Source organism: Phyllopteryx taeniolatus, chromosome 6, assembly GCF_024500385.1.
Source record: "Phyllopteryx taeniolatus isolate TA_2022b chromosome 6, UOR_Ptae_1.2, whole genome shotgun sequence".
NCBI lineage: Eukaryota > Metazoa > Chordata > Actinopteri > Syngnathiformes > Syngnathidae > Phyllopteryx > Phyllopteryx taeniolatus.
In genome coordinates this window covers 7,564,304-7,589,867 of record NC_084507.1, presented here as the reverse complement: position 1 = coordinate 7,589,867, position 25,564 = coordinate 7,564,304, and the positions used below count along the sequence as shown (strand labels likewise).

At 40.9% G+C, this 25,564-nt stretch overlaps 1 protein-coding gene across 7 annotated transcripts in view; it reads left to right on the top strand.

Annotated features, from left to right (window-relative positions):
* znf407 (zinc finger protein 407) overlaps window positions 1-9,933 on the top strand; it is a 209,409-nt gene extending 199,476 nt beyond the window's left edge. For all 7 annotated transcript variants that reach the window (XM_061776963.1, XM_061776962.1, XM_061776956.1 and 4 more), the window contains one exon: window positions 4,809-9,933. In XM_061776963.1, the coding sequence (XP_061632947.1) occupies window positions 4,809-5,611 (803 nt within the window). In that variant the 3' untranslated portion in view covers window positions 5,612-9,933. The remainder of the gene's footprint in view (window positions 1-4,808) is intronic.
* The last annotated feature ends 15,631 nt before the right edge of the window (window positions 9,934-25,564 follow it).

Genomic DNA, 25,564 nt, shown 5'->3' with positions numbered 1-25,564 from the left:
CCCACGGGGTGAGATCTTGTGTGGAGCCCCAGATCGAGGGAGATTATCAGTGGTCTTGTATGTCTTCCATTTTCTAATAATTGCTCCCACAGTTGATTTTGTTGACACCAAGCTGCTTACTTATTGCAGATTCAGCCTTCCCAGCCTGGTGCAGGTCTACAATTTTGTTTCTGGTGTCCTTAGACAGATCTTTGGTCTTGGCCATAGTGGAGTTAGGAGTGTGACGGTTTGAGGTTGTGGACAGTTGCCTTTTATACTGATGATAAGTTAAAACAGGTGGCATTAATAGAGGTAACGAGTGGAGGACAGAGGAGCCTCTTAAAGAAGAAGTTACAGGTCTGTGAGAGCCATAAATCTTGCTTGTTTGTAGGTGTGGTCGCCTCGGTTACGCGCTCTCTAGTATTGTTCTGTTTTTGTGTTTTTCTTTCGTCTTTGGAGACATTACACGACTTCTGTTTTTTTTGTCAATGTCTTTATGTCTCCAAAATGTTCTCTGTCAATTGACTGTCTGTTGTCGTACTAGAGCGGCTCCAACTACCGGAGACAAATTCCTTGTGTGTTTTTTTTTGGACATACTTGGCAAATAAAGATGATTCTGATTCCGACCAAATACTTATTTTCTACCATGATTTGCGAATAAATTCTTTAAAAAACAGACAATGTGATTTTCTGGATTTTTTTTCTTCATTTTGTCTCTCATAGGTGAGGTATACCTAATATGAAAATGACAGGCCTCTCTCATCTTTTTAAGTGGGAGAACTTACACAATCGATGGCTCACTAAATACTTCTTTGCCTCACCGTATATACCTTGGCCACCCTTTATACTCATAACAACAAAAACTTTGTACGATATTTCTGAGTGTTCTGGTTCACCCCAAATAAAACCATTCAATTATGCCTCTATGGACCTTGCTGTGTGCACTGCTGGAAAAGAAAAAAAGTCTGTAGAAAAGCATGGAATTGTCTAAAATTTCTTCTTCTAAGCTGAAGAATTAAGATTCACGTGCCATGGTCTGTGTTTTTGTTGATTGTATTTAGTTTGTTTCATCTTTTGTCAGCTTGCGTGGTTTTCATCTCCACCTGTTCTCATCAGGCCTGTTTTCTTGTGTCAAGCAGTCAGCTCCCTCCAGCCACTCGTGTCTAATCCAAGTGTGCCTCGTTGTCTCATCAATTTATTTGTATTTAGTTCCCTGGGTTTGTTCAGTTTGTGTCGGATCTTTCTGTCAGGGTATGTGGTGATTTGGAAGGGGGCCTGGAGGTGGGTCGAGGGTCCGCCCATTGGGGCCAGTCTGGTGGGCACTCGGACTGGCACGGCCGTCTTTGCCGCTCAGTCCTGACGTCCACGCTGTGCAGCCGCCATCTGACCCTACGTACCATACATACTATGAAGTTCTTAAAATGATCCCTGATCACATTTAACCTGTTAAAACAACAGAAAACACTGCAACGCGAGGCCGTGCTGGTTGCTAGCGATAAAGAAACACTACAAGCATGTCATCCATTTTTACAGACTGTGGTTTGTAGTTGTCAGACATAAATGGTAACACTGTTGTTTTAAAAAAGAATCCTCCCTCTTTGCTTTTCTGTGAAAACTTTCAACATCCGAGGCTGTCTCTGTTAGCGTTAACCTCCTCCAGATACACACCACTATCTGTTCTTATGACTTGAGATACAAATAGTAATTTCAGGTGATATTTACAATACAAATAATGATTGAAATGACAACCAAATCATTCAGTCTCTAAAGTATGTAGTTACTGTCTCTAAAGTATGTAGTTACTGGCTTACTCTCTTGATGGCCTGAACTATAGTGTGTGACAGGTATACATTCAGCATTGTATTTAACATATATTTAGTACAGAAGAAGGTACTTAGCCTACAAGGTATACAACTGAAATAGAATGCAATTCTCTAGAGCACAGCACATACCTCCACAATAGACAAACCGTCCTAATTTAAATCAGTACGAAAATGTGCACATTAATACTCAATACATTTTTACCAATGCACTACATATGGCTGAATTTTATCATCAAGATGGTTGTATTATTCATACAGACAAAAATGCCTTCAATGTAATGTATGCAATGTAAACAAAAGTTTTGATGATAACAAACATGAAAACAGAACACCAACAGCTAACTTAGTCATTGTTGCATAGTCAGTATTATGTGTTCATTGAATTTAGATTATCTGTCCATTATAATAAGATTACGCCAAATTAGTTTTTTTGTTTTGTTTCTTTGTTTGTTTTTATGTCATGATACAGCATTTTAGTCATTGCATTCCAAAGCAAAGGCACATTTGTAAAAACAAATCTGACTTTCTGATCACATTGTCACCTTTGGTGCTGGACATGAAATGTCTGGGAGAGATAAATATATCAGTGATGGATGATTTTGTCCCTCCATACACTCAAAGATCTTTTCGATGTCGTCTGAGCATTAAATCCTGGACCTCTAAAATGTCAACGTCACCAGAGCCATACATAAAAAACATAAAAGCTTTTTAACTTTTTCCTTTAAAAAGTTTGTGCATTCTCTAAAGCTTTAGTAGCCTTGAACAGCATCCCATCTTCACTACTACGGCTATTGCTACTACTATATATTGCATTTTTTTCTGAATAGATGAGTCTATTCATGTTAGAGCCAGGCACTGCTCAAACAATGGCATCTTAGCACTGTTCCTACCACCTTGGTAACGCCATGGCAACCTGTGATCCAAGAGGGCGCCACATGGCTCAATTAGTCCCAGCTGTGTCTTGCTACATTTTTTTGGCAGCCTTATATCTTGCTATACTGTCTCATATCAGGCATTAAGTCACACAATTATATAAAGCATGATCTCGCTTTTTGAAACACAACTCTCTGGGCTCGATGCTGGCCGTCCGTGTCCACCTTGCTACATTTTTTAAATTCATTTATGCAAATGTCATATTTCTTAAAGGTGGGCATTTTTGTATGATTTTGTCATTTGTGACTTCAGTTTTTGAAATATACCAATTTATATACAGTTTAAATTAATTCATTCATCTTCCATTCCGCTTCTCCTCACTTGGGGCGCGGGCGTGCTGGAGCATCCCAGCTATCTCCAGGCAGGAGGCGGGGTACACCCTGAACTGGTCGCCAGCCAATCGCAGGGCACATACAAACAAACAACCCTTCACACTCACATTCACACCTATGAGCAATTTAGAGTTGTCAATTAACCTACCACGCATGTTTTTGGGATGTGGGAGGAAACCGGAGTGCCCAGAGAAAACCCACGCAGGCACGGGGAGAACATGCAAACTCCACACAGGCGGGGCCGGGGATTGAACACCAGTCCTCAGAACTGTGAGGCAGACGCTCTAACCAGTCGTCCACCGTGCCGTCGTTGGGACATTGTGTTAAATATAAATAAAAACAGAATACAATGATTTGCAAATCATGTTCAACCTATATTTGAATACACTACAAAGACAAGATATAAAATTTTTAAACTGATAAACTTTATTGTGAGTCACTTATGGTGTAGTGGTACACTCGCCTGACTTTGGTGCGGGCAGCGTGGGTTCAGTTCCCACTCAGTGACGGTGTGAATGTGAGTGCGAATGGTTGTCCGTGTCTATATGTGCCCTGCGACTGACTGGCGACCAGTTCAGGGTGTAGTCCGCCTTTCGCCTGAAGTCAGCTGGGATAGGCTCCAGCGTCCTGCGACCCTAACCAGGATAAGCGGTGTTGAAATGGATGGATGGATGGATAAACTTTATTGTTTTTAGCAAAGAATCATTAACTTGGGTAAAATGGAGTTAAATTCAAGAATCAACGCTTCAAGATGTTCAGGTTAGTCATGAAGTTTGGGAAAAGGGAGCAATTTCATGTAATTCTCTTAGTTTAATGACTTAATGCACTCCAGTGGAGAAAATGATACAATTTAGAATTTTAGATTTGGAGATACCCTCTTTTAACCATGGAAAAGAATTACTTTTTATTTTAAGAAGAGGAAGCTCGCTCTGCAGACAGTAGAAAGACTGTATGACTCGCAATACGGTATAAGGGAATAAATAAAAATCTCATTTTTGAGGTTGTTTTACAACCTGCACATTGTGCAAACAAACTGCAACTTGAAGGCTTAAAATATGAAAATGTAGGGATATTTCATACTGATGATAACTAATGTTGTTTAATAAACTTAATGGAGTAAAAGAAGAAAATAAAACATCAGACATCTTAAAAATTTGTGACAAAGTTGTCTGTACATGGCCAATAATGGCCACACACTAGCTGAAATGGTAGTCAAACCTGACATAGTCAGAGGGTTAACTGCTTAAATGGGGTGTCGAACTCGTTTTTGTCACGGGCCCCACCATAGCTATGGTTTCCCTCAGAAGGCTGTTATGACTTTGAACCCTATAAATGTATGATCACCTCATATTATTACATATACACAAAAAATTGATGAATAACTAGTTATCAGAAATCAGAAGCCGCTAAAAAAAATTTGCTCAACTCTTAGTCAATTTATTTGAAAAGAGGGATTGTTGACAAAAAAAATGCTTGCAGTAACTTCACTAGAAGTGTAGACAATTTGCAATATTGGCTTTTAAGCAATAACATCAAGTTGACGCATATGATTTGCTTTTGCGGGCCACATAAAATGATGTGGCGGGCCGGATCTGTCCCCCGGGCCTTGCGTTGGAGAGTTGTGGCTTAGAAGATCCAAAGATATTGAGCGTTTGCTTGTGTGAGTGCTTTTGGGCTAGATCCTGGCGTCAAAATAAGTATTAAAAGGTGTGCTAATGTGCTATTCCTCCTTTCTCCTCAGGTATCGTGTCCAAGTCTTTTGAGTGCCGTCTTAAAGGCCAGGGGGCTTCTTTTGTGGAGACAGAGGTTGTGGACTCCTCTGTGGACAGGAAGCTCAGCAATGAAGGAGATGTCCAGCAGGTCATCATCATCCAAGGCTACAGTGATGAAGAGGTGGCCGTCGACCAGACCCTGGAGGAGTCTGCCGCTGCCACACTGCAGACTCTGGCCATGGCGGGCCAGATGGCAGAGGTCCTCCACATCACAGAAGACGGACAAGTTATCGCCTCAGGTAGGGAGGTGGCGTCTGCAGGGGCCCAGCTCGCCAGAGGGAGCACCCGGTATGTGGTGCTGTCAACAGGGGAGGCTGCCAATGAGCTACAGGCCACAGCCCGAGGCGCCTCTGAAGCCACGGGAAGAAGTCACATCGTGTCAGAGTCGTCCACGGCTCTGGATGCCCTCCTCAGCGCTGTGAGCAAGATGGACCACCAGGAGAAAATGCTCGGAGAGGCATCTGCCACTGACGAGGTCGCGCCCCCCGAGACGGCCGAGACCGTGCAGAGTGAAGCGCGGCCGCTGGTCAAACAGGAGGAGGAGGTGCAGGTCATTAACCAGACCGGTCAGGAGGACATGCAGAACCTGCTGCAGCTGGCAGCCTCTCGGATGATTAAGGAAGGTCTCACCCAGGTCATCGTCAACGACGAGGGCACTCACTACATCGTTACCGAGCTGGACAACTGCACCCTACAGGTAGAGGGAGGCGTGTATGAAGTGGCCGCAGCCGGAGAGCAAGAGGCTGAGGGCCATCACGATGACGCCCCTTAATTCGACGAGTGCTGTTTGTCTTGGCCAGGAATTTTTTTTTCATCCTCACCCCTCAACGTAACTCCACATAGACAGCTAGTATACAATGAAGGAAGAGGACTGTTTTAAAAAATAAACAGATGACTATTTTGGGACCACCCAGACGAAGCTAAATTAATGCCAAGCCACGTTCCTGGGAGCTTGTTTTACATTTAATATCACAAACTGTAAATGCTCATCAATAAGGTGTCCCTATGTAATCTGCTTTGAAGTGTTGCAGTGGATGTATTGTTTTTTTCCCCGCCATAAGGCTTTGTTTAACATTACTTGAAGCTCTCCAATTTTTGTCTTCTGTCCTTTGAAGTTATTAGCATATGATTAGCTACAAAACACTGTTTTGCATAGTTTGAAAGCACATCTTATAGTTAGTTGGATTATGCATCGCTGAGGCTGTATTATGGCTACATTATGCATACGGGTTGAAGGCCATTTGCTTATTTGTGAGCTCGGTGTATTCTAAATTCATTTTCATTTCTAACAATAAAGATTGAAGCCAATTATAACAAGTGCATCCATAGGTTTTCATTGTTGTCCTGACACTTTATTGTCGTGTTTGCAGTGATTGTCATGTAATTTCAGCACCAATACGGCAATTACGTTCACAGCACTGTGCTGTCCAGTGAGAAACCTCCATGCACATACATGCATTAAGTGATAGCTCCCATCATGCTTTCTGAACACTAACACAGTCATTATCATCACCATTATCATTATCACCACAATGATCACCATCACCCTAATCGCCGTCCTCTCTTCCTTTCCCCCATCAGGCCAATTCCCTTCATTGCATGTAACACACTCATCGTTTCCCCCCCTCTGCAGTATTTGGCACTGGAGGGAGAATCAATATTCATTTACGCCGCTACACAGGCCTGTAGTTTCTGATGGAGTGAGTGGGAGAGCAGTATGACGGCTGTGAGCACAATGGCTGACCGCTAAAAGTAGAGGGAGAAAGCACTCACACACTACGAGGGCATCAAAAGATCATCCCTTGAACACAAATACGCACACACATACACACTCAGCGAGCGAGAAGGTGGGCTGAGAGAGAAAGTGCTGGACGAGTGGGCAGCAGAAATGAGAGGATTGCAGATGGATGTTGAGCGAGGTGAGGCCACAGAAGTGGAAGAGCAGTAAAGCCCACAAACATACAGAGCCAGCAATTTCACAAAACACCAGTCTGCTTTTTAAACCTGTCTTGGTCACCTCTTCTCACATTCATACAGCATTTATAAAGTCAAACTTTTCATCCTTTTTTCCCTCTCCCTTTACAGAAAAGGCCTGAGCGTATATAAACCTTTTCGTGGCGTCAGTAATGTAAAGTACCACAATATTAAAGTAATGTAACTTTTTACTTTCAATTACTTTTGGATGAATCCAACACCAAATATGAGAAAAGAAAATCAATATGAATAAAATCTATCTATATATGCTCTCACCAGCATGACTAACGAGCTCACACTTTTCTTTGTACTGTACATCTTATTTCATTTGCGACAAGCAAATTCTTCCTCGCCAGCACAACTTTAACGCCAACGTAAACTCCCACGGCCCAAATGGCAGTCAGGATTACCCCTTTGCCCACAATATCGCGGCTATGACCGTGCAAGTGGAGTCATGGTGGAGGCATTGAGCTATATTATGACAATTTATACACGTTGTGCTGCTAACTCTGGAAAATGTTGCTCCGGCCGCTAGTTTGAAAGACGCCTAGGGCTGAAATTAACAACCGGCCTCAATTGTAATCCTGCGAAATAATCCCAAATTTAAATAAATGTAATGTACCTGTAATCTGATTCTATGTTGTTGTTGTTGTTTTTTTCTGGAACTGTAAACGGAATACAGTTAACTTTTGTTTAATTCTGCAGCTGCAGATTGGAACCCTGTCAGAAATGTGAGGCAGACGTGAGACCCACTACGCCGTGCTGTTTGAAAAACATAAAATTGTAACAAGGATTTGATTCACGCACACAAAAATCCTTTTTTAGTATGCATTTAGTATGATTGTATCCATCAAATTACTGCATTGTAATCCGTAATGTCAGGTTTGAAAAAACTTTTAAAAATTATTAATGAAATTCATTCATATTCAAATAAATAATTTATGAATGAAGTACCTCTGACAGTGTCTGAGCAACATTATCGTCTGTAAGGGAAGAATTTCTGATACAGCTCTTTTGCTCATTACATTGTGCAAAGGTACCTAATATTGTAACTTCTGTGTGTATATTGATAGCATGCAAGCATTCTTTTGACATTGACTTCAGTTTAGTCTGTCTGAAGCATTTTACTGTGTGTCAATCAAAGTGAGATTGAGTGAAACAGGGTCCGTGACCTCCACTAGCATCACCGACAAACTGTTGAGGACTCTGTTCTAAATATGGACGCCTGTCAATTCATATGCACAGTTATTATTCTCCACCTCTGACTGAGTGATCGTGCGCTGTATTGTATGCGTTTCCGACCCTCCCTCACTGTGTGTATCTCCCTAATCAGTGCAGGATGTCTCGTTATTAACTGCAGCAGACCACTTGTGTGACATGGAGGAGGGAGAAATTAGCAGCTGTCACCCAGTGATGAGTTAATTTCCTGACAGGCTTTCTGCTGCAGATGACCAGACGGCTGATGGAAACCTGCCGCTGAAGTTTAATTGGAGAGCAGGAAAGGGCAGTGGGGGAGAAGGGGAATCGGGGATTGAGAGGCGAGACACGAGGAGGACAAAGTACAGACCAGGCTGCAAATGATGCACAGTAAAAGTATTACATTATATTCATGGTTGACTAATCAGGAAGAGGCTGCTTTGTTGGAATGATCTTTGCTGTTCTCTGTAAATGTATGCACAAGAAACCCATTCATTTGGACAGTCTGTACAACAATCGAGTAAAAATGTTAAAATGTAAGAAGTTTTTGTCTCATTGTGTTCCACACCCAGATGACATTATCAGACCCAGTTACACTGTTGCAACAATGTTTAAAAACTAGACTTTACACCGATTTTAGCGGGCTGATCGGTATCGGCCGATATTTAGCATTTCATGCTGATCGGCTTTAATGTCATAATTCGCCGATCCGATCAATGCTCCGCAAAATACATTTACTCCGCGTCGCCGCATGCACAGTATATTTGAATCCAAAAGCTAGTTTATTTTTAGCCTTGTCGCGTGTCTTTTGACGTAGTATTGGAAATAGCTGACGGCCAATAAAGTTTTTTTTTTTTAAAAACATGTCGGCGGTGTGGAACAGACAACACGTCTGAGACAGACAACACGTAATGGCCGGATTAAAAAACAAGACAAATTTGCTCTTTCACGATTGCCCTATGTCAGACTACTGCAATAAAATAGCCTAGCAAGCTAGTGGTACCACGAACGGTTGTACGTAAACATTCCGCCGTTCTGTCGAATCATGCTCTAAAGTTTTGGTGTGGGTGAAGTAATTTAATTAAAAATAAAGTAATTGAATTACAATAAGTTATTTCTGTCATGTAATGTTGGTTTGACCTGACTGATTAGAATACACGATCTGACTTGAGCAGTGATTTCCAACCTTTATGGAGCCAAGGCACATATTTTACAATTGAAAAATCTCTCACGGCACACCAACAAAGTAAAATGTCACAAAAAGTGGATACATAAATTACTGTATTTACTTTGTGGCGTCTAATAGAAGACCATTCATTTGTTGTCTGTCACTATGCCTCACTGGCATAAATAGAGGAACAAAGACACCATTTTTATTGTAAATGTAATTTTTTGAGAAATTAAGTACACAAGTATATACACTAAATGAACAAGTCATTTAAATAAACACATTCCTCCATCTTGTGATCGGATCCGTGATCGGTTATCGTTTTTTTAAACTCGCTGATCGGCCCCAAAAATCCTGATCGTGTAAAGCCTACTAAAAACACTGTCACTGTCACACCCTGTCTGTCACCTCTTTGATCCACTTGGTCTTATCCAAAATTGTATATTTAATCATCTGTGTATATTTGGGTTGAGAATGTGATGGACATTTCTTTGGAGAAGATTTATTGATCTTATCTTGAGCAACGCAAACACAACAGACCCATGTTTCACCATTCATGAACGTTCATGCATCCGCGCATCCTCCGTTGTAGAATTTGAGGTTTTTCGTGTTCCCACAGGACAAACAGTATTACTGATGTTTTTAAAAAAGTAAAATGTAACGTGTAAAAATGTACACTTTGAGACACATTGTTAAACGTTTGCCTTCTTACTCATAACCATGTATATACAAGGGCCCAAAATGACACCATTTTGAAAAAAGTCTGTTTTGATATAAACATGGTTTTGTAATCGGGTCCTCAGGCAGCAACAAGAGAAAATAAATTGTTGCGTTTGTATTCTTGCCCGACACATGGGCCACTCCTTCAAGAGTTTCACAGAAATCAATTGTGTTGTTTCTCCATAAACCTGATGAATTGTCATCAATACATCTCTGACAGTGTCATAAAGCTGAGTGTGAATGTGTGTAAAAGCAGAACCACATACATTGAATCTAATTTGAACTGGTGGTGTGGGTGTGCATTCTGTTTCTTTTCATGCAGAGGGCGCAAGGTCGATTCCCTGCCAATGCCCCAATACACTCTTGGTGTCAAAGTCGGATAAAAAATGGGTGATTTGCATCAGGAAAACCATCTGGTGAAAGAACTGCACCAAACAAATCACCCGAGTAACTCGCTGTGGCAACCCCTGATGGGACAATCTGAAAGTCACAACTACAACACTGGGCCTCATTCACTAATAAATGCATGGAAATGTTCTCACTCTGGACACAAGTTGAGCATGTACACAAAATCACGTCAGATTCATGACACGTGCGTGCCGGACAATTTTCTTCACACCACCGTGCATATGTTAATGAATGATAATAATATAATTCATTCTCAATGACGGGCTCATGCCCGTGACCTAAAATCTAAACCGCACGCCTAGGAAGGGAAAAAAGAACATCCGTCTGATACATCTCAGCCAATGCGCAGAGGTTTAAGTCACAAGAGATGGCTGATTCAAAACTTTAATAAACTTTCTTAATCTTCATCCTATTTTCAAAAAGTTGGTCTCATTGGAAAGCTTGCTAAACACAGAAATTGACAACATATAATTATCAGTTTTAATTAATTCTGAAGTTAAACTAGAGAATGGTGCACAAAACATGCGTATATATGTTTACTGTCACGTGACCACATCTGGGTAAGGCTCACCATTGGCGCCATACTGGATGACTGGAGTTTTCCCATTGCAACCACAAATACGTCTTAACAGTGACAAACAAGTCTTTGGGAAGTTAAGGGATTAGATCTTATTTCAGGAAAGATGATGAAGCTAATATGACATCATACAACTTCCGTTTTTGAAGCCGGTCGGCGTTTTGGTTGGGTGAATGCAAGTAATCAGCACGAAGGCTACGGTAATGCACACCGAATCTTATGGCACAACCTGAGCTGGTCACCAGGCAATTGCAGGGCACATGTTGACAAACCATCATTCAGACTGACATGCACACCTATGGCCAATTTAGAGTCATCATTTAACAACAATTAACATCATTTCTTTTGGGATGTGGGACCAAACCGGAGTACCCGGATATTTGGATAAAACCCATGCAGGCACGGGAAGAACATGCACACAGGCAAGCCCGGATTTCAACCCGGGTTCTCAGAACTGTGAGGCAGATGTCATCAATACTTAGCTATATTCATAATGTATAATGTGCCTGTGGATGAAAAAGCAAAGCTTGTGACCAAAATGTATGCGAATGGTATGTACACGCTGGGTACGTCAGTGAGATGCCTTTCAAATATCCACACTTTTGCTTTTATTCTCACATAGGTTCTTTCTTTCTCTTTAGCAACCCGCTTCTTCCTTGAATTCTATCTTTTTTTGGATTGAGAAAATGTGATCAAGTACAATACACTGTATATACAGCATCAAACATCTAGCTGGATGCCCTATTGGTGCCTACTGGAGCCTTATTTGTCTGTACACATGGTCTGAGGAGGTTTTAAATTTATTCGCAGAGTACAAACAACACCAAGTACGAACAAATTGATGAATTACAGATTTGTGCATCAAACGTGCGTCCGTTGAAGTTAGTGAATTAGGCCCATTGAATCTCATTTGTACATAATATGATTACAGTAATACAAATCATTAACTTATTGGTGGTGCATAGTAATCACATTATGCTGTGTATCACAGTCAATCTACTGTTCGAAATCTTTTGTACGCTATAATTTGGCTAATACAACATATACTTATAAAAAAAAATATACCTATAAAACGCAGTGCAATTATGAACCTGAGGTTTCTCAATATACATTGTTCGTTAATATTTTCTAACCTATGATTTTGTGATCAGTAACATCAGAGCATCTCAAGGCACTGTCTTGTGTCACCTGCATTAGTATTAAGGATGGACAGGCGATTGGTACATATGGACAACTGGATGGACTGATGGAGCAGGAATTTGCACCTCAACACAAGGAAAACCAACGAGCTAGTTGTGGACTTCAGGAGGAGCAGAACCACAACTAAGTCAATTTTACAAAGCATCACAGTGTCATCAAAGCAATGCATTGAACATTTTTCATTCATAGTTCCAGGTCTAATTCAGCCCCAAGATTTTGAGCTGAGCAGCATGGTGGAGCAGTGTTTAGCACATCTGCCGAATAATCGAGACATTCTGGGTTTAAATCCCTCCTGTGTGGCATTTTCTTCTATTCCCCATTCTTTCTGTGGGTTGTCGTCTGAATTTAATCCGCAGAGAAGAGTGTTGTTAACGACCCTGATTAATAATATCACCAATATATGAAATTAAACTTCAAAATTGTGGGTGAAGTCAAGCCATTCTTTCAGCTCTTAAAGGTTCGCTGAATGTGCTGAAACCATGCCCCGCTCGACTGTCAACTGTCAATCAAATAACATGACGACGACCTGGAAAACGGATGCTACTTTTCGAGCATCTTTCTTATAACGACATGTTGGAGCTGCTTAAAGCCTTTCATTTTTTCCAAGATGGTGCCATGAAATAGGCATCCGTCTTTAAGAGCTTCGCTGTTTGTTTGTTGTTTATATTTGTTGTCATTTAGTGTTTGTTGTCCCTTGTGTGGACTCGTGGTGGACAGTTTACAGCGACAGCAGGCCATTCATTGGAGGAGAATGTCGGTGCTTGACAGTTGCGCCCTGTCGGCAGCAGGCTTGCAGCAGCGCTGTTTCTGATGAGGGGAATGTTGGCGCTGTTTGACTGTCGCCGCTTTTTGCTTTTGCGCAGCACTCTTGCGACAGCTGAGGAAATGTCACTGCCCATGATGGGACCCTACAACTGGACGGATGGCGGGAGGAGCTGAGCTGAGCGAGGAGTGTCGGCGAAATGGCCCGGAGGAGTTGAGGAGGGATGCGGAGCTTGATGAAACTAGAGAATTATTTCTGTCCGTATCTTATTCAAAAACAGACCTTAAAGTTGCTTGTTTAATTTGAACTTGACTTGTAGCGAACAGGATTGACATCATTTACGCTGTGATATCATAATGATGTCATATTAATTTGTCAGTATTGTAATTATATTAAGGGCCTCTGCGGGCCCCCCCTGTCAATCATGGCCCCCTCGAATACTTGTCCTTATGCCTAGATATGACTGCAGAATTTTAGCCCCAATATTGACCCGATTCGCTACCGCAGGCGATTTCCCGGATCGGGCCCGACATACAGACCTCTTGTAGTGTGACATAACCCCTGACCAACCATTTGGGCCTACGACGGGTAGGGGGGGGTGGGGAGTGTTGCCCGAGAGGGGGGCCTGGCCGGCGATCGCGTGTTGTGGCCACAGGTGCCACCTCAGTAAACGTGAAATATGGATTAAAATCATCCACGCGTTCCTTCTACACTGAGGCAACCAATCAGAGGAAAGGGGGAGGTCTTAGCCAAAGCAGATACAAAGCTGGATCAGACAGTAGCTGTCAGAGGGGCCTTTTCTGGACACTTGTATGGCAAAACCAAGGTGGTTTTTTTTAAATGAAATTTACACTTTTATACTAAGTGCATGTTAGAGAGTCACTCTACAGAGGTCAAAATATCCAAAATATGGGACCTTTAATGACTTTAAATAAAGTTAAAATGTATTATAGAAAGATTGAATATACAGTACAATGGAATTGTACAAAAAGAGTGTACTTTTATTAGATTAATACTAGGAATATGCATATTCCCTGTACAACTAGTGTCGTGAGACCATATGAATTCCTTGAAACTGACAAGATTGCATGCAGCACAAGGATGGGTGACAGTCTCTCTCACACACACACACACACACACACACACACACACACATACATTTGAATGCACACAAAGAAACACTAAGTTGCTCTCCCTCCCGCAGGCAACTCTCATCACTCTCCCGGGGACAAGTGCGAGGGACGGCAGTGAGGATGGGGGGGGGGGGGGTTCTCTTTCGCTCTGTTTCTCTGAGTATGATAAATATAGCAATTGTGTTTCGTCGCCATCAATAAAAAACACATCAGCCTGGGGATCATTTCCTTAATGTCTCCGCTATTAGTTTTTGGCTTCCCTTTGGCAGTATTAGCATGCCAGCTATGATATGCTCTGCTGTGTGTGTGTGTGTGTGCATTTGTGTTCTAGGTGTGTGTGCGTGCGTGCGTGCGTGTGTGTGCGTGTCCTCGAGGCTACAGGTACAACTCTATTAAGCTCCATTTTCTTGTTTATTTCCTGTCTGATACTGCACATCCCAGCACGTCACTTCAATGTGATGTGTACAAACTAATGCTAGGTACAGTAAGGTTTTTAAAAATGCTTTATTTGTTTGAGAGGTGGAGGGCATTTGAAGCCACGGTTCAGTTCTAGTTCATCGCCTCCCTGGAAGTTATTATACGAAAGGAGGGAGGAAGGGAATGATGTTGTATGGGCCCTGCATGGCTGTTCTTGCTCTCGCTTACCTTTCCGTGTGGCTCTGCATTTGTGTCTTTGATCACGTTAATCCCTGCCTAACGCCCACCCCCCTTCGCTGGTCTGCACGGCATACACTCCCTGCCACACACACCTCAACAACTGACACAAATTGACAGCCCACTCTACCACCCGCCACTACCCACCACCTCCCAAAATGCCAGCCATTCTCCATTCCTTCATAGAGAAGCTTACCCTAACCCACGAAAAAGAATCAAACGCACCGAGAAGGCTGCTTGTGTCTCCCAAAAAGTCTGCAGCACTATAGAAGGACAAGCTCTGATTGAAAAGGGACCTGATTAGTTCAACATGTTTAAAACTTGAATTTTTAAAAAACATGTAAGTTTTAATTAGGCCCACAATAAGGTGGAACAGTGCTTAAAAAAATGAATAAGAAACATTGAGTGTCACCTGAAGGGAACGTAAATGATAAAGAAAAGAGAGAGTAATTCATCACTAACACATCTTCATTGTCAAAACCAAGTACAGTGGAAACTCCGTTCATGAACTTAATTCATTGTGAGACTGTTCGCAAACTGAAATGTTCGCAAACTGAAGCAATTTTTCCCATGAACTATCTGTGTAGCGACATCACAAACGGGAACACCGATCTTATGCTTAGCGAGTATTTCCTTCTTCTTTTTTTCTCGTTTTAGGAGTTTTAATTTGTTAGTGGACCATGCCGTAACTAAATTAACGTGTATATCAAATACATTGAAATGCCATTAATCATTTGCAGCCCCTCCAAATAACACAATTATTTTGTTACATGTTACAAAAATAGAGCTGTATTGTAAAATATAAATATAAAAACGTACAATCTCCAATTCCACTGAAGATGAGACATTGTTGTAATACGTAGATGAAAACAGAATACAATAATTTGGAAACCCTTTTCAACCTATATTCAATTGAATACACTACATAAACAATATATTTAATGACCGTTATTGTTTTTTTTTGCAACTATTCTCTCATTCCTGCATTAAAAAACGGAATCCTTGTGTAAAGGATATTGCCACGTGGGCCGAGGAACACTTCAGAAAACCAATGACAGGTAACAGTGTTCGTTGCTACATCTAAAAATGCAAGTTACAACTTTCCCATGCAAAGCAAATGCAATATATCAACAACACCCAGAAACACGACCAGCTTCTTTGGGCCCGAGCTCATCTGAGGTGGACTGACACAAAGGAGAAAAGTGTGCTGTGAACATTAAATATCTTGTTTTTGTAGTGTATTCAATTGAATATAGTTTAAAACAAATTTGCAAATCATTGTATTATATATTTATGTTTTACACCACGTCCCAACTTCATTGGAATTGGGGTTTGTAATAAAAGAGAACGTAAAGACTATTGAAAAACTTGTAAGTTGGGGCAGGGTATTCAAAATAATTACAGTATATAAATAGTTATTGAACCGAGTCGATACTCTATTGATGGCATAAACCACTATTGACTGCTCATTGGTCAAGCATGTTTGTCATCACCTTGTCATTGCAGCATTTGATAATATACATATAGAAATTACAACAACAAAAACAGAAAACACACACACAGTAAAAAATTACCACTAATAGATATACCTAAATTACTGCACTAGGATGAGGTTTGGGGCAATACGTGTAAGCGTTTACTTCATTCACTCTTCATACTGCAAAAAAGAGCCATCAGAATAATCCATAAGGTAGGCTATCTTGAACACACTAATCAATTATTTGTAAAGTCTAAAATAATAATAATACATAATAATAATAATATTGTGGAATTTAGAACAGCACAACTTCTTTACAAAGCAAGGAATAATGTATTACCATGCAATTCGCTGAAAGTTTTTCAGGAAAGAGAACGGAAGTCTAAATTAAAATTAAGAGATTTGGCAAATGATATGATCCAAAAATGCAAATAAAAAAATTATGCATATCAAATAATTGGGTGAAACTGTGGAATAGAGTATAGAGTATGAAGCTGAAACAATATCCAAGCATCAACCACTTTAAAAAACAAGTACAAACAAATGACCTTTACAAAATATGAGGCAGAAGTAGTAACAATATAAATATATGTCAAATCAAATTTATTTATATAGCACTTTTCATACATTAAAACACACAGTGATTTACAGAGATTTTAAAAAAAACTGACAATTAAAATCAGAAAAGATATCCAAGAACCCATCCATTGCATCCCCACATAAACGCAAAATACACCCACACGAACACACCCCCGTGCACATTCTCACACACAATAGTGAAGAGACATGGCAAAGCACTGCGTTGTCATTTATTATTATTATTAGTAGTATTATTATTCGGTACAGTGAACAACTGGTTTTACACATCTGCCTCACAGCTCTGAAGGCCCGGGTTCAAATCCGACCTCACCTGTGTGGAGTTTGCATGTTCTCCCCGTGCCTGCGTGGGTTTTCTCTGGATACTCCGCTTTCCTCCCCCATCTCAAAAACACGCATTGTAGGTTAATTGAAGACTTTAAGTTGCCCGTAGGTGTGAATGTGAGTGCGAATGGTTGTTTGTCTATATGTGTTCTGCGATTGGCTGGCAACCAGTTCAGGGTGTACCCCGTCTCTCACCCAGAGTTAGCTGGGATAGGCTCCAGCTCGCCCCCGTCCCTAGTGAGGAGAAGCGGTACTGAAAATGGATGGATTATTATTATTATTATTATTATTATTATTATATGGGACAATTAATAAATGTATAATTATGTATTTTTTATTTTTATATACTATACATAATAATAGTTATTATTATCTATATATTATATATGTATTAGCGTATATAGGAATAAGGACGTGTATATAAATATTTACGATTTATTATATTATCATACTATTATAGTACTATATAGTTTTATGTCTTCCTGCTCCTTTTCCTTTCCTTTTGCTTTCCTGTATAATTTAACTTCATTTTTAGCTTGCACTGTCTTGTATCCCAAAGTCTCCACTTTCGATTTCTTGTTGCTCTCAATAAAATCTTTTGACTGATGCATTCAATTTGGTATGTTTTCTGCAGTTTCCCGAAATATATTATTTAGAAATGGAAAACCAACCACTTTAAACCGAGGCCAATAGAGCTGAGCTGAACAAAGACAGTAGTGACCTGTGAGAAAAGTCGCTTCAGGTAGGCTCTGCCAGATATTCTTTACTTCCAATTTCCAGTAATGGACATAACAAACAGTCTCTTTGATTCAATATAAAACAAATGTAAGTAAGCATAGTGATGAAAATCAACAGATTTTTTTTATGTTAATATCATGTTTGCATCTACTGTTGTTGATCTGGTGGAGAGTTGTTTGCTTGCCTCTAAAGCAAAATCACTAGCGGACGGTCTGTACTTCAAAACCATGCATATTATTGCCAAACTTTACACTTAGGTTTGGCAAACTATTTTTACACCTAAAAGGTAAAAACCTGCCACCCAAACGTATGATGGTATATTGTGTAATGTAAATTGGAAAGGGAATGCCCTAAAAGCAATTCCGCTTCTGTATTCAGACACTCATTGTTTGGCACTCTAAAGACTTCCGTTTCAGTCTATCACTGATCGTGTAATGGTTCTAGCTGCCTGCAACCCTTAACAGGATAAACGACACAGAAAATGAATGGATGGAGTTTCAAGTTTAAATCTAACTCCTGCCATGAGACAAGCCTGGGTTTTATCTCACAGTCGCAATACTGCATATAGACTGAGGGAAGGTGGCACTTTACCTTATGCCAACACGCCGCCCCTCTTGTTTCAATAGCAGATCTTCACTGTCAGCCTGCGATAACACCTTTCTACACGGCTGCTGCAACCATCTGCTTCATGTCAGCACTGCCACATAGGGCTTGATTCTGTTCGTGTTTTCATCTTGGGAAAATAAACAGTGTGACAGAGGAAGTCAAAGAAAATGTTTGAATTTGTGTTGTTGATTTTTTTTAATCACACCTTGGAATAATATTTAATGACATGGTGTTATTTTCCATAGCAAAAATGGATCAAGCGGTGCAGCGTGCAGTTATGCAGTCAAATGCAGTGGAAAGTTGATAACGCAGCATATATTTTGCTGTATATAGTTTGCTTATTTTATTTACACTCACCAGTCACTCACATTTGAAGAAAGGTATAATAATAATAATAATAATAATAATAATAATAATAATAATTATTATTATTATTATTATTATTATTATTATTATCACAGTTCTGATGAGGTATATCCCGTCTCTCGCCCAAAGATAGCTGGGATAGGCTCCAGCACGCCCGTAACCCTAGTGAGGATAAGCAGAACCCAAGATGAATGAATGAATTATTATTCAAGATCTAGGGCAGCATGGTGTTATAGTGGTCAGCACAGCTGCCTCACTGTCAAGAAGTCCAGGGTTTGAATTTCAGCTCCAGTTCAGTGCATTGCATGGGAGTTCTCCAGGTATTCTATAGGCTTCCTTGTACATTCCAGATAGATGAATATTAGGTTAACTGAAGACTTTAAATTGTCCATAGGTGTGAATGTGTGTCTAATGTTTGTTTGTCTATACTGTATGTGCCCTGTGATTGCCTGGTGACCAGTGTTGCTGTTAGATTCCAGTATTTATCACAAGGATTGATTTCATCGATTTCATATTCATTTCTGTTGTGCACAAATCTTGAACGAGTGGCAGTAATGCAAGCACTACAAAGACGCTTAGTGAAGATGAATAAACATATCTTGGTTTTCATTCATAGCACTACACTGCCGCTGTCCGCCCTCATCACAGTGTGTAATGTGTATAAATGAGTACAAACAAAATAATGTGAATTTGCTCTTTCTCTGCTACTTTCCCTTCTAAAGTGAGGAAGTGAGGCCTCCACTCTCAGCGTGATCTCATTTGCTGTATTGAGTTTTTCTCTTCACTCCTATTGAATGTGATTGTTACGGTGTCCTTTGGAAAAGTGCAGTCCCAAATTTATGGTGCTGCCAATGGGAGGTGTCAGTGTCATTGAGCTGAATGCATATTATTGGCCAATTCCCTCATTCCTACTGATCTGCTTGACATTTCAGTCCCTTAAAACTCCCTCCATGGGAGTTAGCCTTTTGAGTGTAATGTTCTCAGAGAATAAGAATACGTCATTGTGAGGATTTATTCCCAAATTGATCTTAAACACATCTGAGCTTGTTATAATTTCCCGGCTTCTGAGTGCTTTAAAGCAGGCCATAATTGTGGTGAGCTTCCTTCCCCTACAACCTGACTTTTAACCAGCTTGCATGGTGAACTGAGTTGAGCCCCGCATTTGTGAAGTGTAACCCTAGGAGTCCCCAAGTGGCCCCTGCCTTGCGTAACAAGGGTGGGGAAGGGGGGGGGGCCTGCAGTAAGTGTTCTCCAGGGACTGTAGCTGTGATCTGACCATCCCTGGGGTCCTGTTAATTTCTTCTCCTTTCACAAAGCCTCAGTGCTCCTCCTCTCTTCACTTCCTCCTTTTCCCCACTCTGCTCTCCTCCACTACTTCATCCAGCCATCGTCGTCCCTCTCTTCCTGCTCTTTATGTAAGGTATGCTGTCAATGGGGACCTCAGCAGTCTCATTAGAAGCTGGTGGAGGGTGTGAAATCTTAACGGTGACATACTGTAAATGTGCAGATCAGTGTCATGGTTGGAGAAACAGTGCATTAACCAAACCCTGCTCTATTGTCTTGCCCAGTACTAAGCACTCACTTCTACCTTCAACACCAAAGCAGGAGGTAATGTGTTCTAAAAATAGCAAGGCAGAAGGTGAATTGGATATTCACGTAGGAGTTCATCATCCATCACTGACCCGCAACTTACATCTACATTTTTATTCTTCATAACGAATCAAATCAAACAGATGTGTTCCAGTAGACGAAAAGCCACGTGTATGTAATCTATAGGTCAATGGAAAGTTGAGCTCATGTTTCTAACAACGCTCAGAAGTTCAACAGTTTCTGACCTCTTCTAGATCTAAAGAATGTTGCACTCAACTCACAGTTTTCAGTGACAAGCAGTTGAGGACCGAGGCAGTAATGACTACGAGACAAAGGTCTTGAGCTGGAATCAACCTGATGGCCCTGCAATTATAGGACCATCCAGCCATGTACACTTGGACTGAAACTATGGGGCTAAACACAACTGCCCCTAAGTGCCTCCAACAAAACCCTAAGACGCCTTCAAGATAAGATCATCGTTCACTCAGTAGCTCCTCTTGCCCTTTGCCTTATGCTCTTCTACCCTTTCCCTGTGGTCTGGCGAACAAGCGGCTGAAACATTCAGGAAGGATGCGGGCTTGGGTGCTGTTAGGGGATCTTAGTGGGTTAAAATTGGGGAGCCCGATAGAAAGGACGGAAGTGCCCATATCAAGCCGGGCGACTCCACAGGAGTGATAAGAGCAATTGTGCTGTCAACGTGGCCGTCAGATGAGCCTTATTGTTCATATTTAGATGGAGGAACAATGGTGAGGTGTCAGGCAACTATAGTTCATAATGTGCTGATGCTGACGAAGTGTCAGTGTGATCCATGTGTTCTGAGCCTCCTGCATCCTCAAGCATTTCCTCGTAAGAATGTCACGGGGGAGAGTACAAATGGGACAGCATCTGTCGGACAATACAGTAGATACAGTGGATAGCGAGAAATGGGGGTAAAGGAATCATAGTAAAGAGAAACAAGGTAAGATGGATTCAAAAAGGACATATGCATAAAAAGTAAATAACTAGAAGAAGAAGCTGTTGCTAAAACTGGTGTTGAGAAATAGATATGTGCGTTTGTCAAAGAACCTTGAGCGTCTAGATGGCCTTTAAAGTATTTTTTGTTCAAGAAAATGAAACTGGCAGTCATTTTCAATCATCTCAATCTATTTTGGAGCAATTGATGAATAACTAATTGCCCTTGTAAGGCCCCTTTTACATCACCAAAAAGTCAATTGGCTGCCATTTGTTGATTTGACGTCTTGGACAGAACTGGAGACCAAATTTGTGGTGTAGCCGGTGTGGACAAAGGAATGTACTATACTATAAAGTGGCAGCATTTTCTTATATTTTATATATCATCGCTGTTGGGTGGAATCATCGCATCTCCAAAATTACAACTTTTCAGGAAATAAAAAAATAATAAATTAATAAAACAAATAAACGCCATCTTGTTTAGGTTTCCAAACAACGCTTTGTTCAATCAAGTCCGATTCTAACCACTTTTGTTAGTCCGGGAGCCATTGGCAGCACTTATTCGATCCTATGACAATCAGATGGATTTCTGATATGTTTGAAATTTGATTGCCAGCAACAATTATCTTCTTTATTTCACAGTTGGCAACACTTGCATGACTGACCCGAACGCACAGTGTGAGCAGTCAATTTTTTAATTTGAGTCTGTTGGTACAGTGTTAAGCGCCTAAATTGTTAAATTTGACTCATTGCCGTAAGCAATTAACTTGTACAGCATGAATTTGAATTAGGACACTGAATGCTTGACTCAAAGATATACAAGCTACACTAACGTATGCCATGGACATCATTATTATTACTCAAAAGTAGCAATTTACTTTTACAATTGCTACTTCCAGGGGGAAGAAAGTTATTATAGTAGTAGTATAGTAATTATAGAAGTACAAAAGTAGAAAATATAGCCATGTTTCCACAAAGTTTGGTTCAATTTTTAACAATTTTATGTCATGAACGGAACAGAGGATAGGACCCAAAAATGCACGACTCCAAAACAAATGGACAGTTTCAAAAAGAGAGGTTTAATATACGGGTAGAGGTCGGTACACAGGCAGGCAATCCAAAAAGGGCAACAGTATCCAAAAACGTGAGGCAAAAAGGAGAGGTTGACAATCGGAACAGGGTCTAGCCTTACTGTGAGTCTGTGATGTGGAAACAAGGAATGCTGGAACGCGACAACAAGGTACAACAAAATGGCAACCAGAAAGACTGAGACAGGAGGTTAAACGCATGGGGTAATTAGGGGAAACGAGGCACAGGTGGGGAAGATGCTCTCAGGAGCAGGTGTGTATGAGACAGGGGGGAAACAACAACTGGAACACACACCCATGACATTTGAATGGGTTGTCAAAAAGACGATCTATTTAGCTACTTTTCGCAGTGGATCTACTGCAGTCTATTGATTGATCAACAGAGAATTATCACCCTTGTTCTCTAACAGCAAAGCAATAGGAATAAATGAAACATGTAAAAGGCATTTTATATTATACACATTCTCTACCAGATCAGAATCAGAATCAGAATCATCTTTATTTGCCAAGTATGTCCAAAACACACAAGGAATTTGTCTCCGGTAGTTGGAGCCGCTCTAGTACAACAGACAGTCAATTTACAGAACACTTTGGAGACAGAGACATTGACAAAAAACAATTGTGCAAAAAGATGCAGAGTCCTCTAGCACTTAGAGCAGATGATACAGAGAACACAATTGTGGTCACCTGTGAGCTCCTTCATCAACAATGAAGGTTTTATTGTGAGATGCCAGGACTACCTTGGTCCCATAACAATACAGCCACACCCCTCCCCCCTTTTGTTTTTGTTTTTTTAAATATGCATCAAGATCGAAATGTAACCGCTTCATCCTAGCCTCATCACAGCGGTGACAGATGACAACTAATGGCGGATCTTTGATGGAGAATTTGAACAGATCGTATCAAGCTTTCAGTGTGTGTGTTTGTGATTTGTGACAGCACTTTGAAGTGTTGTAAAGAGGCTCACGAGCACGCACACAGATGCACACATGCACATCATGTTTGCTAGCGTTCTTAAATGTGTCACAATGAAAATGCCCCCCCAGGCATTCTTCATTTACTGTCACAGCCATTAGACATGGGAGGGGAGCAAAAGAAGAGATTGTATCAGTAATGCATGAGCTCCAGTAATTAGCCTCCTGATGCAAGTATGTGTACATGCAGATGTGTGTGTGTTTGTGCGACACAAATGCTATACAGTATATGTACATGATCTCATCACCTGAACTGTGTCAACTGGAGTCATCATTTTCATGGATGAGTGGCAGATTCTTTAAACTCACATTTAATTATATACAGTGGGTACGAAAAGTATTCAGACATCCTTACATTTTTTACTCTTTGTTATATTGCAGCCATTTGCTAAAATAATTTAAGTTCTTTTTTTTCATTAATGTACACACAACACCCCATATTGACAGAAAAAATGGAATTGTTGAAGTTTTTGCAGATTTATTAAAAACGAAAAACTGAAATATCACACAGCCGTAATTATTCAGACCCTTTGCTGTGACACTCTTATATTTAACTCGGGTGCTGTCCATTTCTTCTGATCATCCTTGATATGGTTCTACATCTTCATTGTAGTCCAGCTGTGTTTGATTATAGTGATTGTACTTGATTAGGAAAGCCACACACCTGTCTATATAAGACCTTTCAGCTCACAGTGCATATCAGAGCAAATGAGAATCATGAAGTCAAAAGAACTGCCTACATTACTCAGTGTTTTCCTTGTGACAACAGTACCTGCTAATTCTAGGCCTTTTTGAAGCTCTCCACAGGTGATCCTTGGCTTTTGGACAACTCTTCTGCTAATTCTTTGCACTCCTCTACCAGAAATCATGCGAGGAGCACCTGATCAAGGCAAATTTATGAAAATCATGAGGTCAAAGGAACTTCCTGAAGAGCTCAGAGATAGAATTGTGGCAAGGCACAGATCTGGCCAAGGTTACAAAAAGGTTTCTGCTGCACTTAAGGTTCTTAAGAGCACAGTGGCCTCCATAATCCTTAAATGGAAGACGACCAGAACCTTTCCTAGAGCTGGCCGTCCGGCCAAACTGACCAATTGGGGGAGAAGAGACTTGGTGAGAGAGGTAAAGAAGAACCCAAGATGACTGTGGCTGAACTCTGGAGATGCAGTTGGGAAATCGGAGAAAGTTCTAGAAAGTCAACCATCACTGCAGCCCTCCACCAGTCAGGGCTTTATGGCACAGTGGCCCGACGGAAAGCTCTCCTTAGTGTAAAACACACGAAAGCCCACATGGAGTTTGCTAAAAAAAAAAAAAAAAAAAAACCTGAAGGACTCCAAGATGGTGAGAAATAAGATTCTCTGGTCTGATGAGACCAAGATAGAACTTAATTAATTGTAAGTGCTATGTGTGGAGAAAACCAGGCACTGCTCATCACCTGTCCAATACAGTCCCAACAGTGAAGCATGGTGCTGGCAGCATCATGCTGTGGGGGTGTTTTTCTGCTGCAGGGACAGGACGACTGCTTGCAATTGAAGGAAAAGATGAATGCGAAGTGCAGGGATATCTTGGACAAAAACCTTCTCCAGAGTGCTCAGGACCTCACACTGGGGCGAAGGTTCACCTTCCAACAAGATAATGACCCTATGCACACAGGTAAAATAATAATAATAAGGAGTGGCTTCAGAACAACTCTGTGACTGTTCTTGAATGGCCCAGCCAGAGCCCTGACTTAAACCCAATTGAGCAGCTTTGGAGAGACCTGAAAATGGCTATCCGCCAACGTTCACCATCCAACCTGACAGAACTGGAGAGGATCTGCAAGGAGGAATGGCAGAGGATCCCCAAATCCAGGTGAAAAACTTGTCACTGGTCATCATTCTCAAAAAGACTCATGGCTGTATTAGCTCAAAAGGGCGATTCTACTAAATACTGAGCAAATGGTCTGAGTACTTATTGTGTTTCTTTTTTAACAAATCTACAACAATTTCAACAATTTCGTTTTTTCCTGTCAATATGGGGTGCTGTGTGTACATTCATGAGAAAAAAAAAAGAACTTAATTGATTTTAGCAAATGGTTGCAATATAACAAAGAGTGAAAGGTTTAAGGGGATCTGAATACTTTCTGTACCCACTGTACACACACACACACACACACACACAAACACACACACACACACAGATCCCTCCAAAAATATTGGAACGGCAAGGTCAATTCCTTTGTTT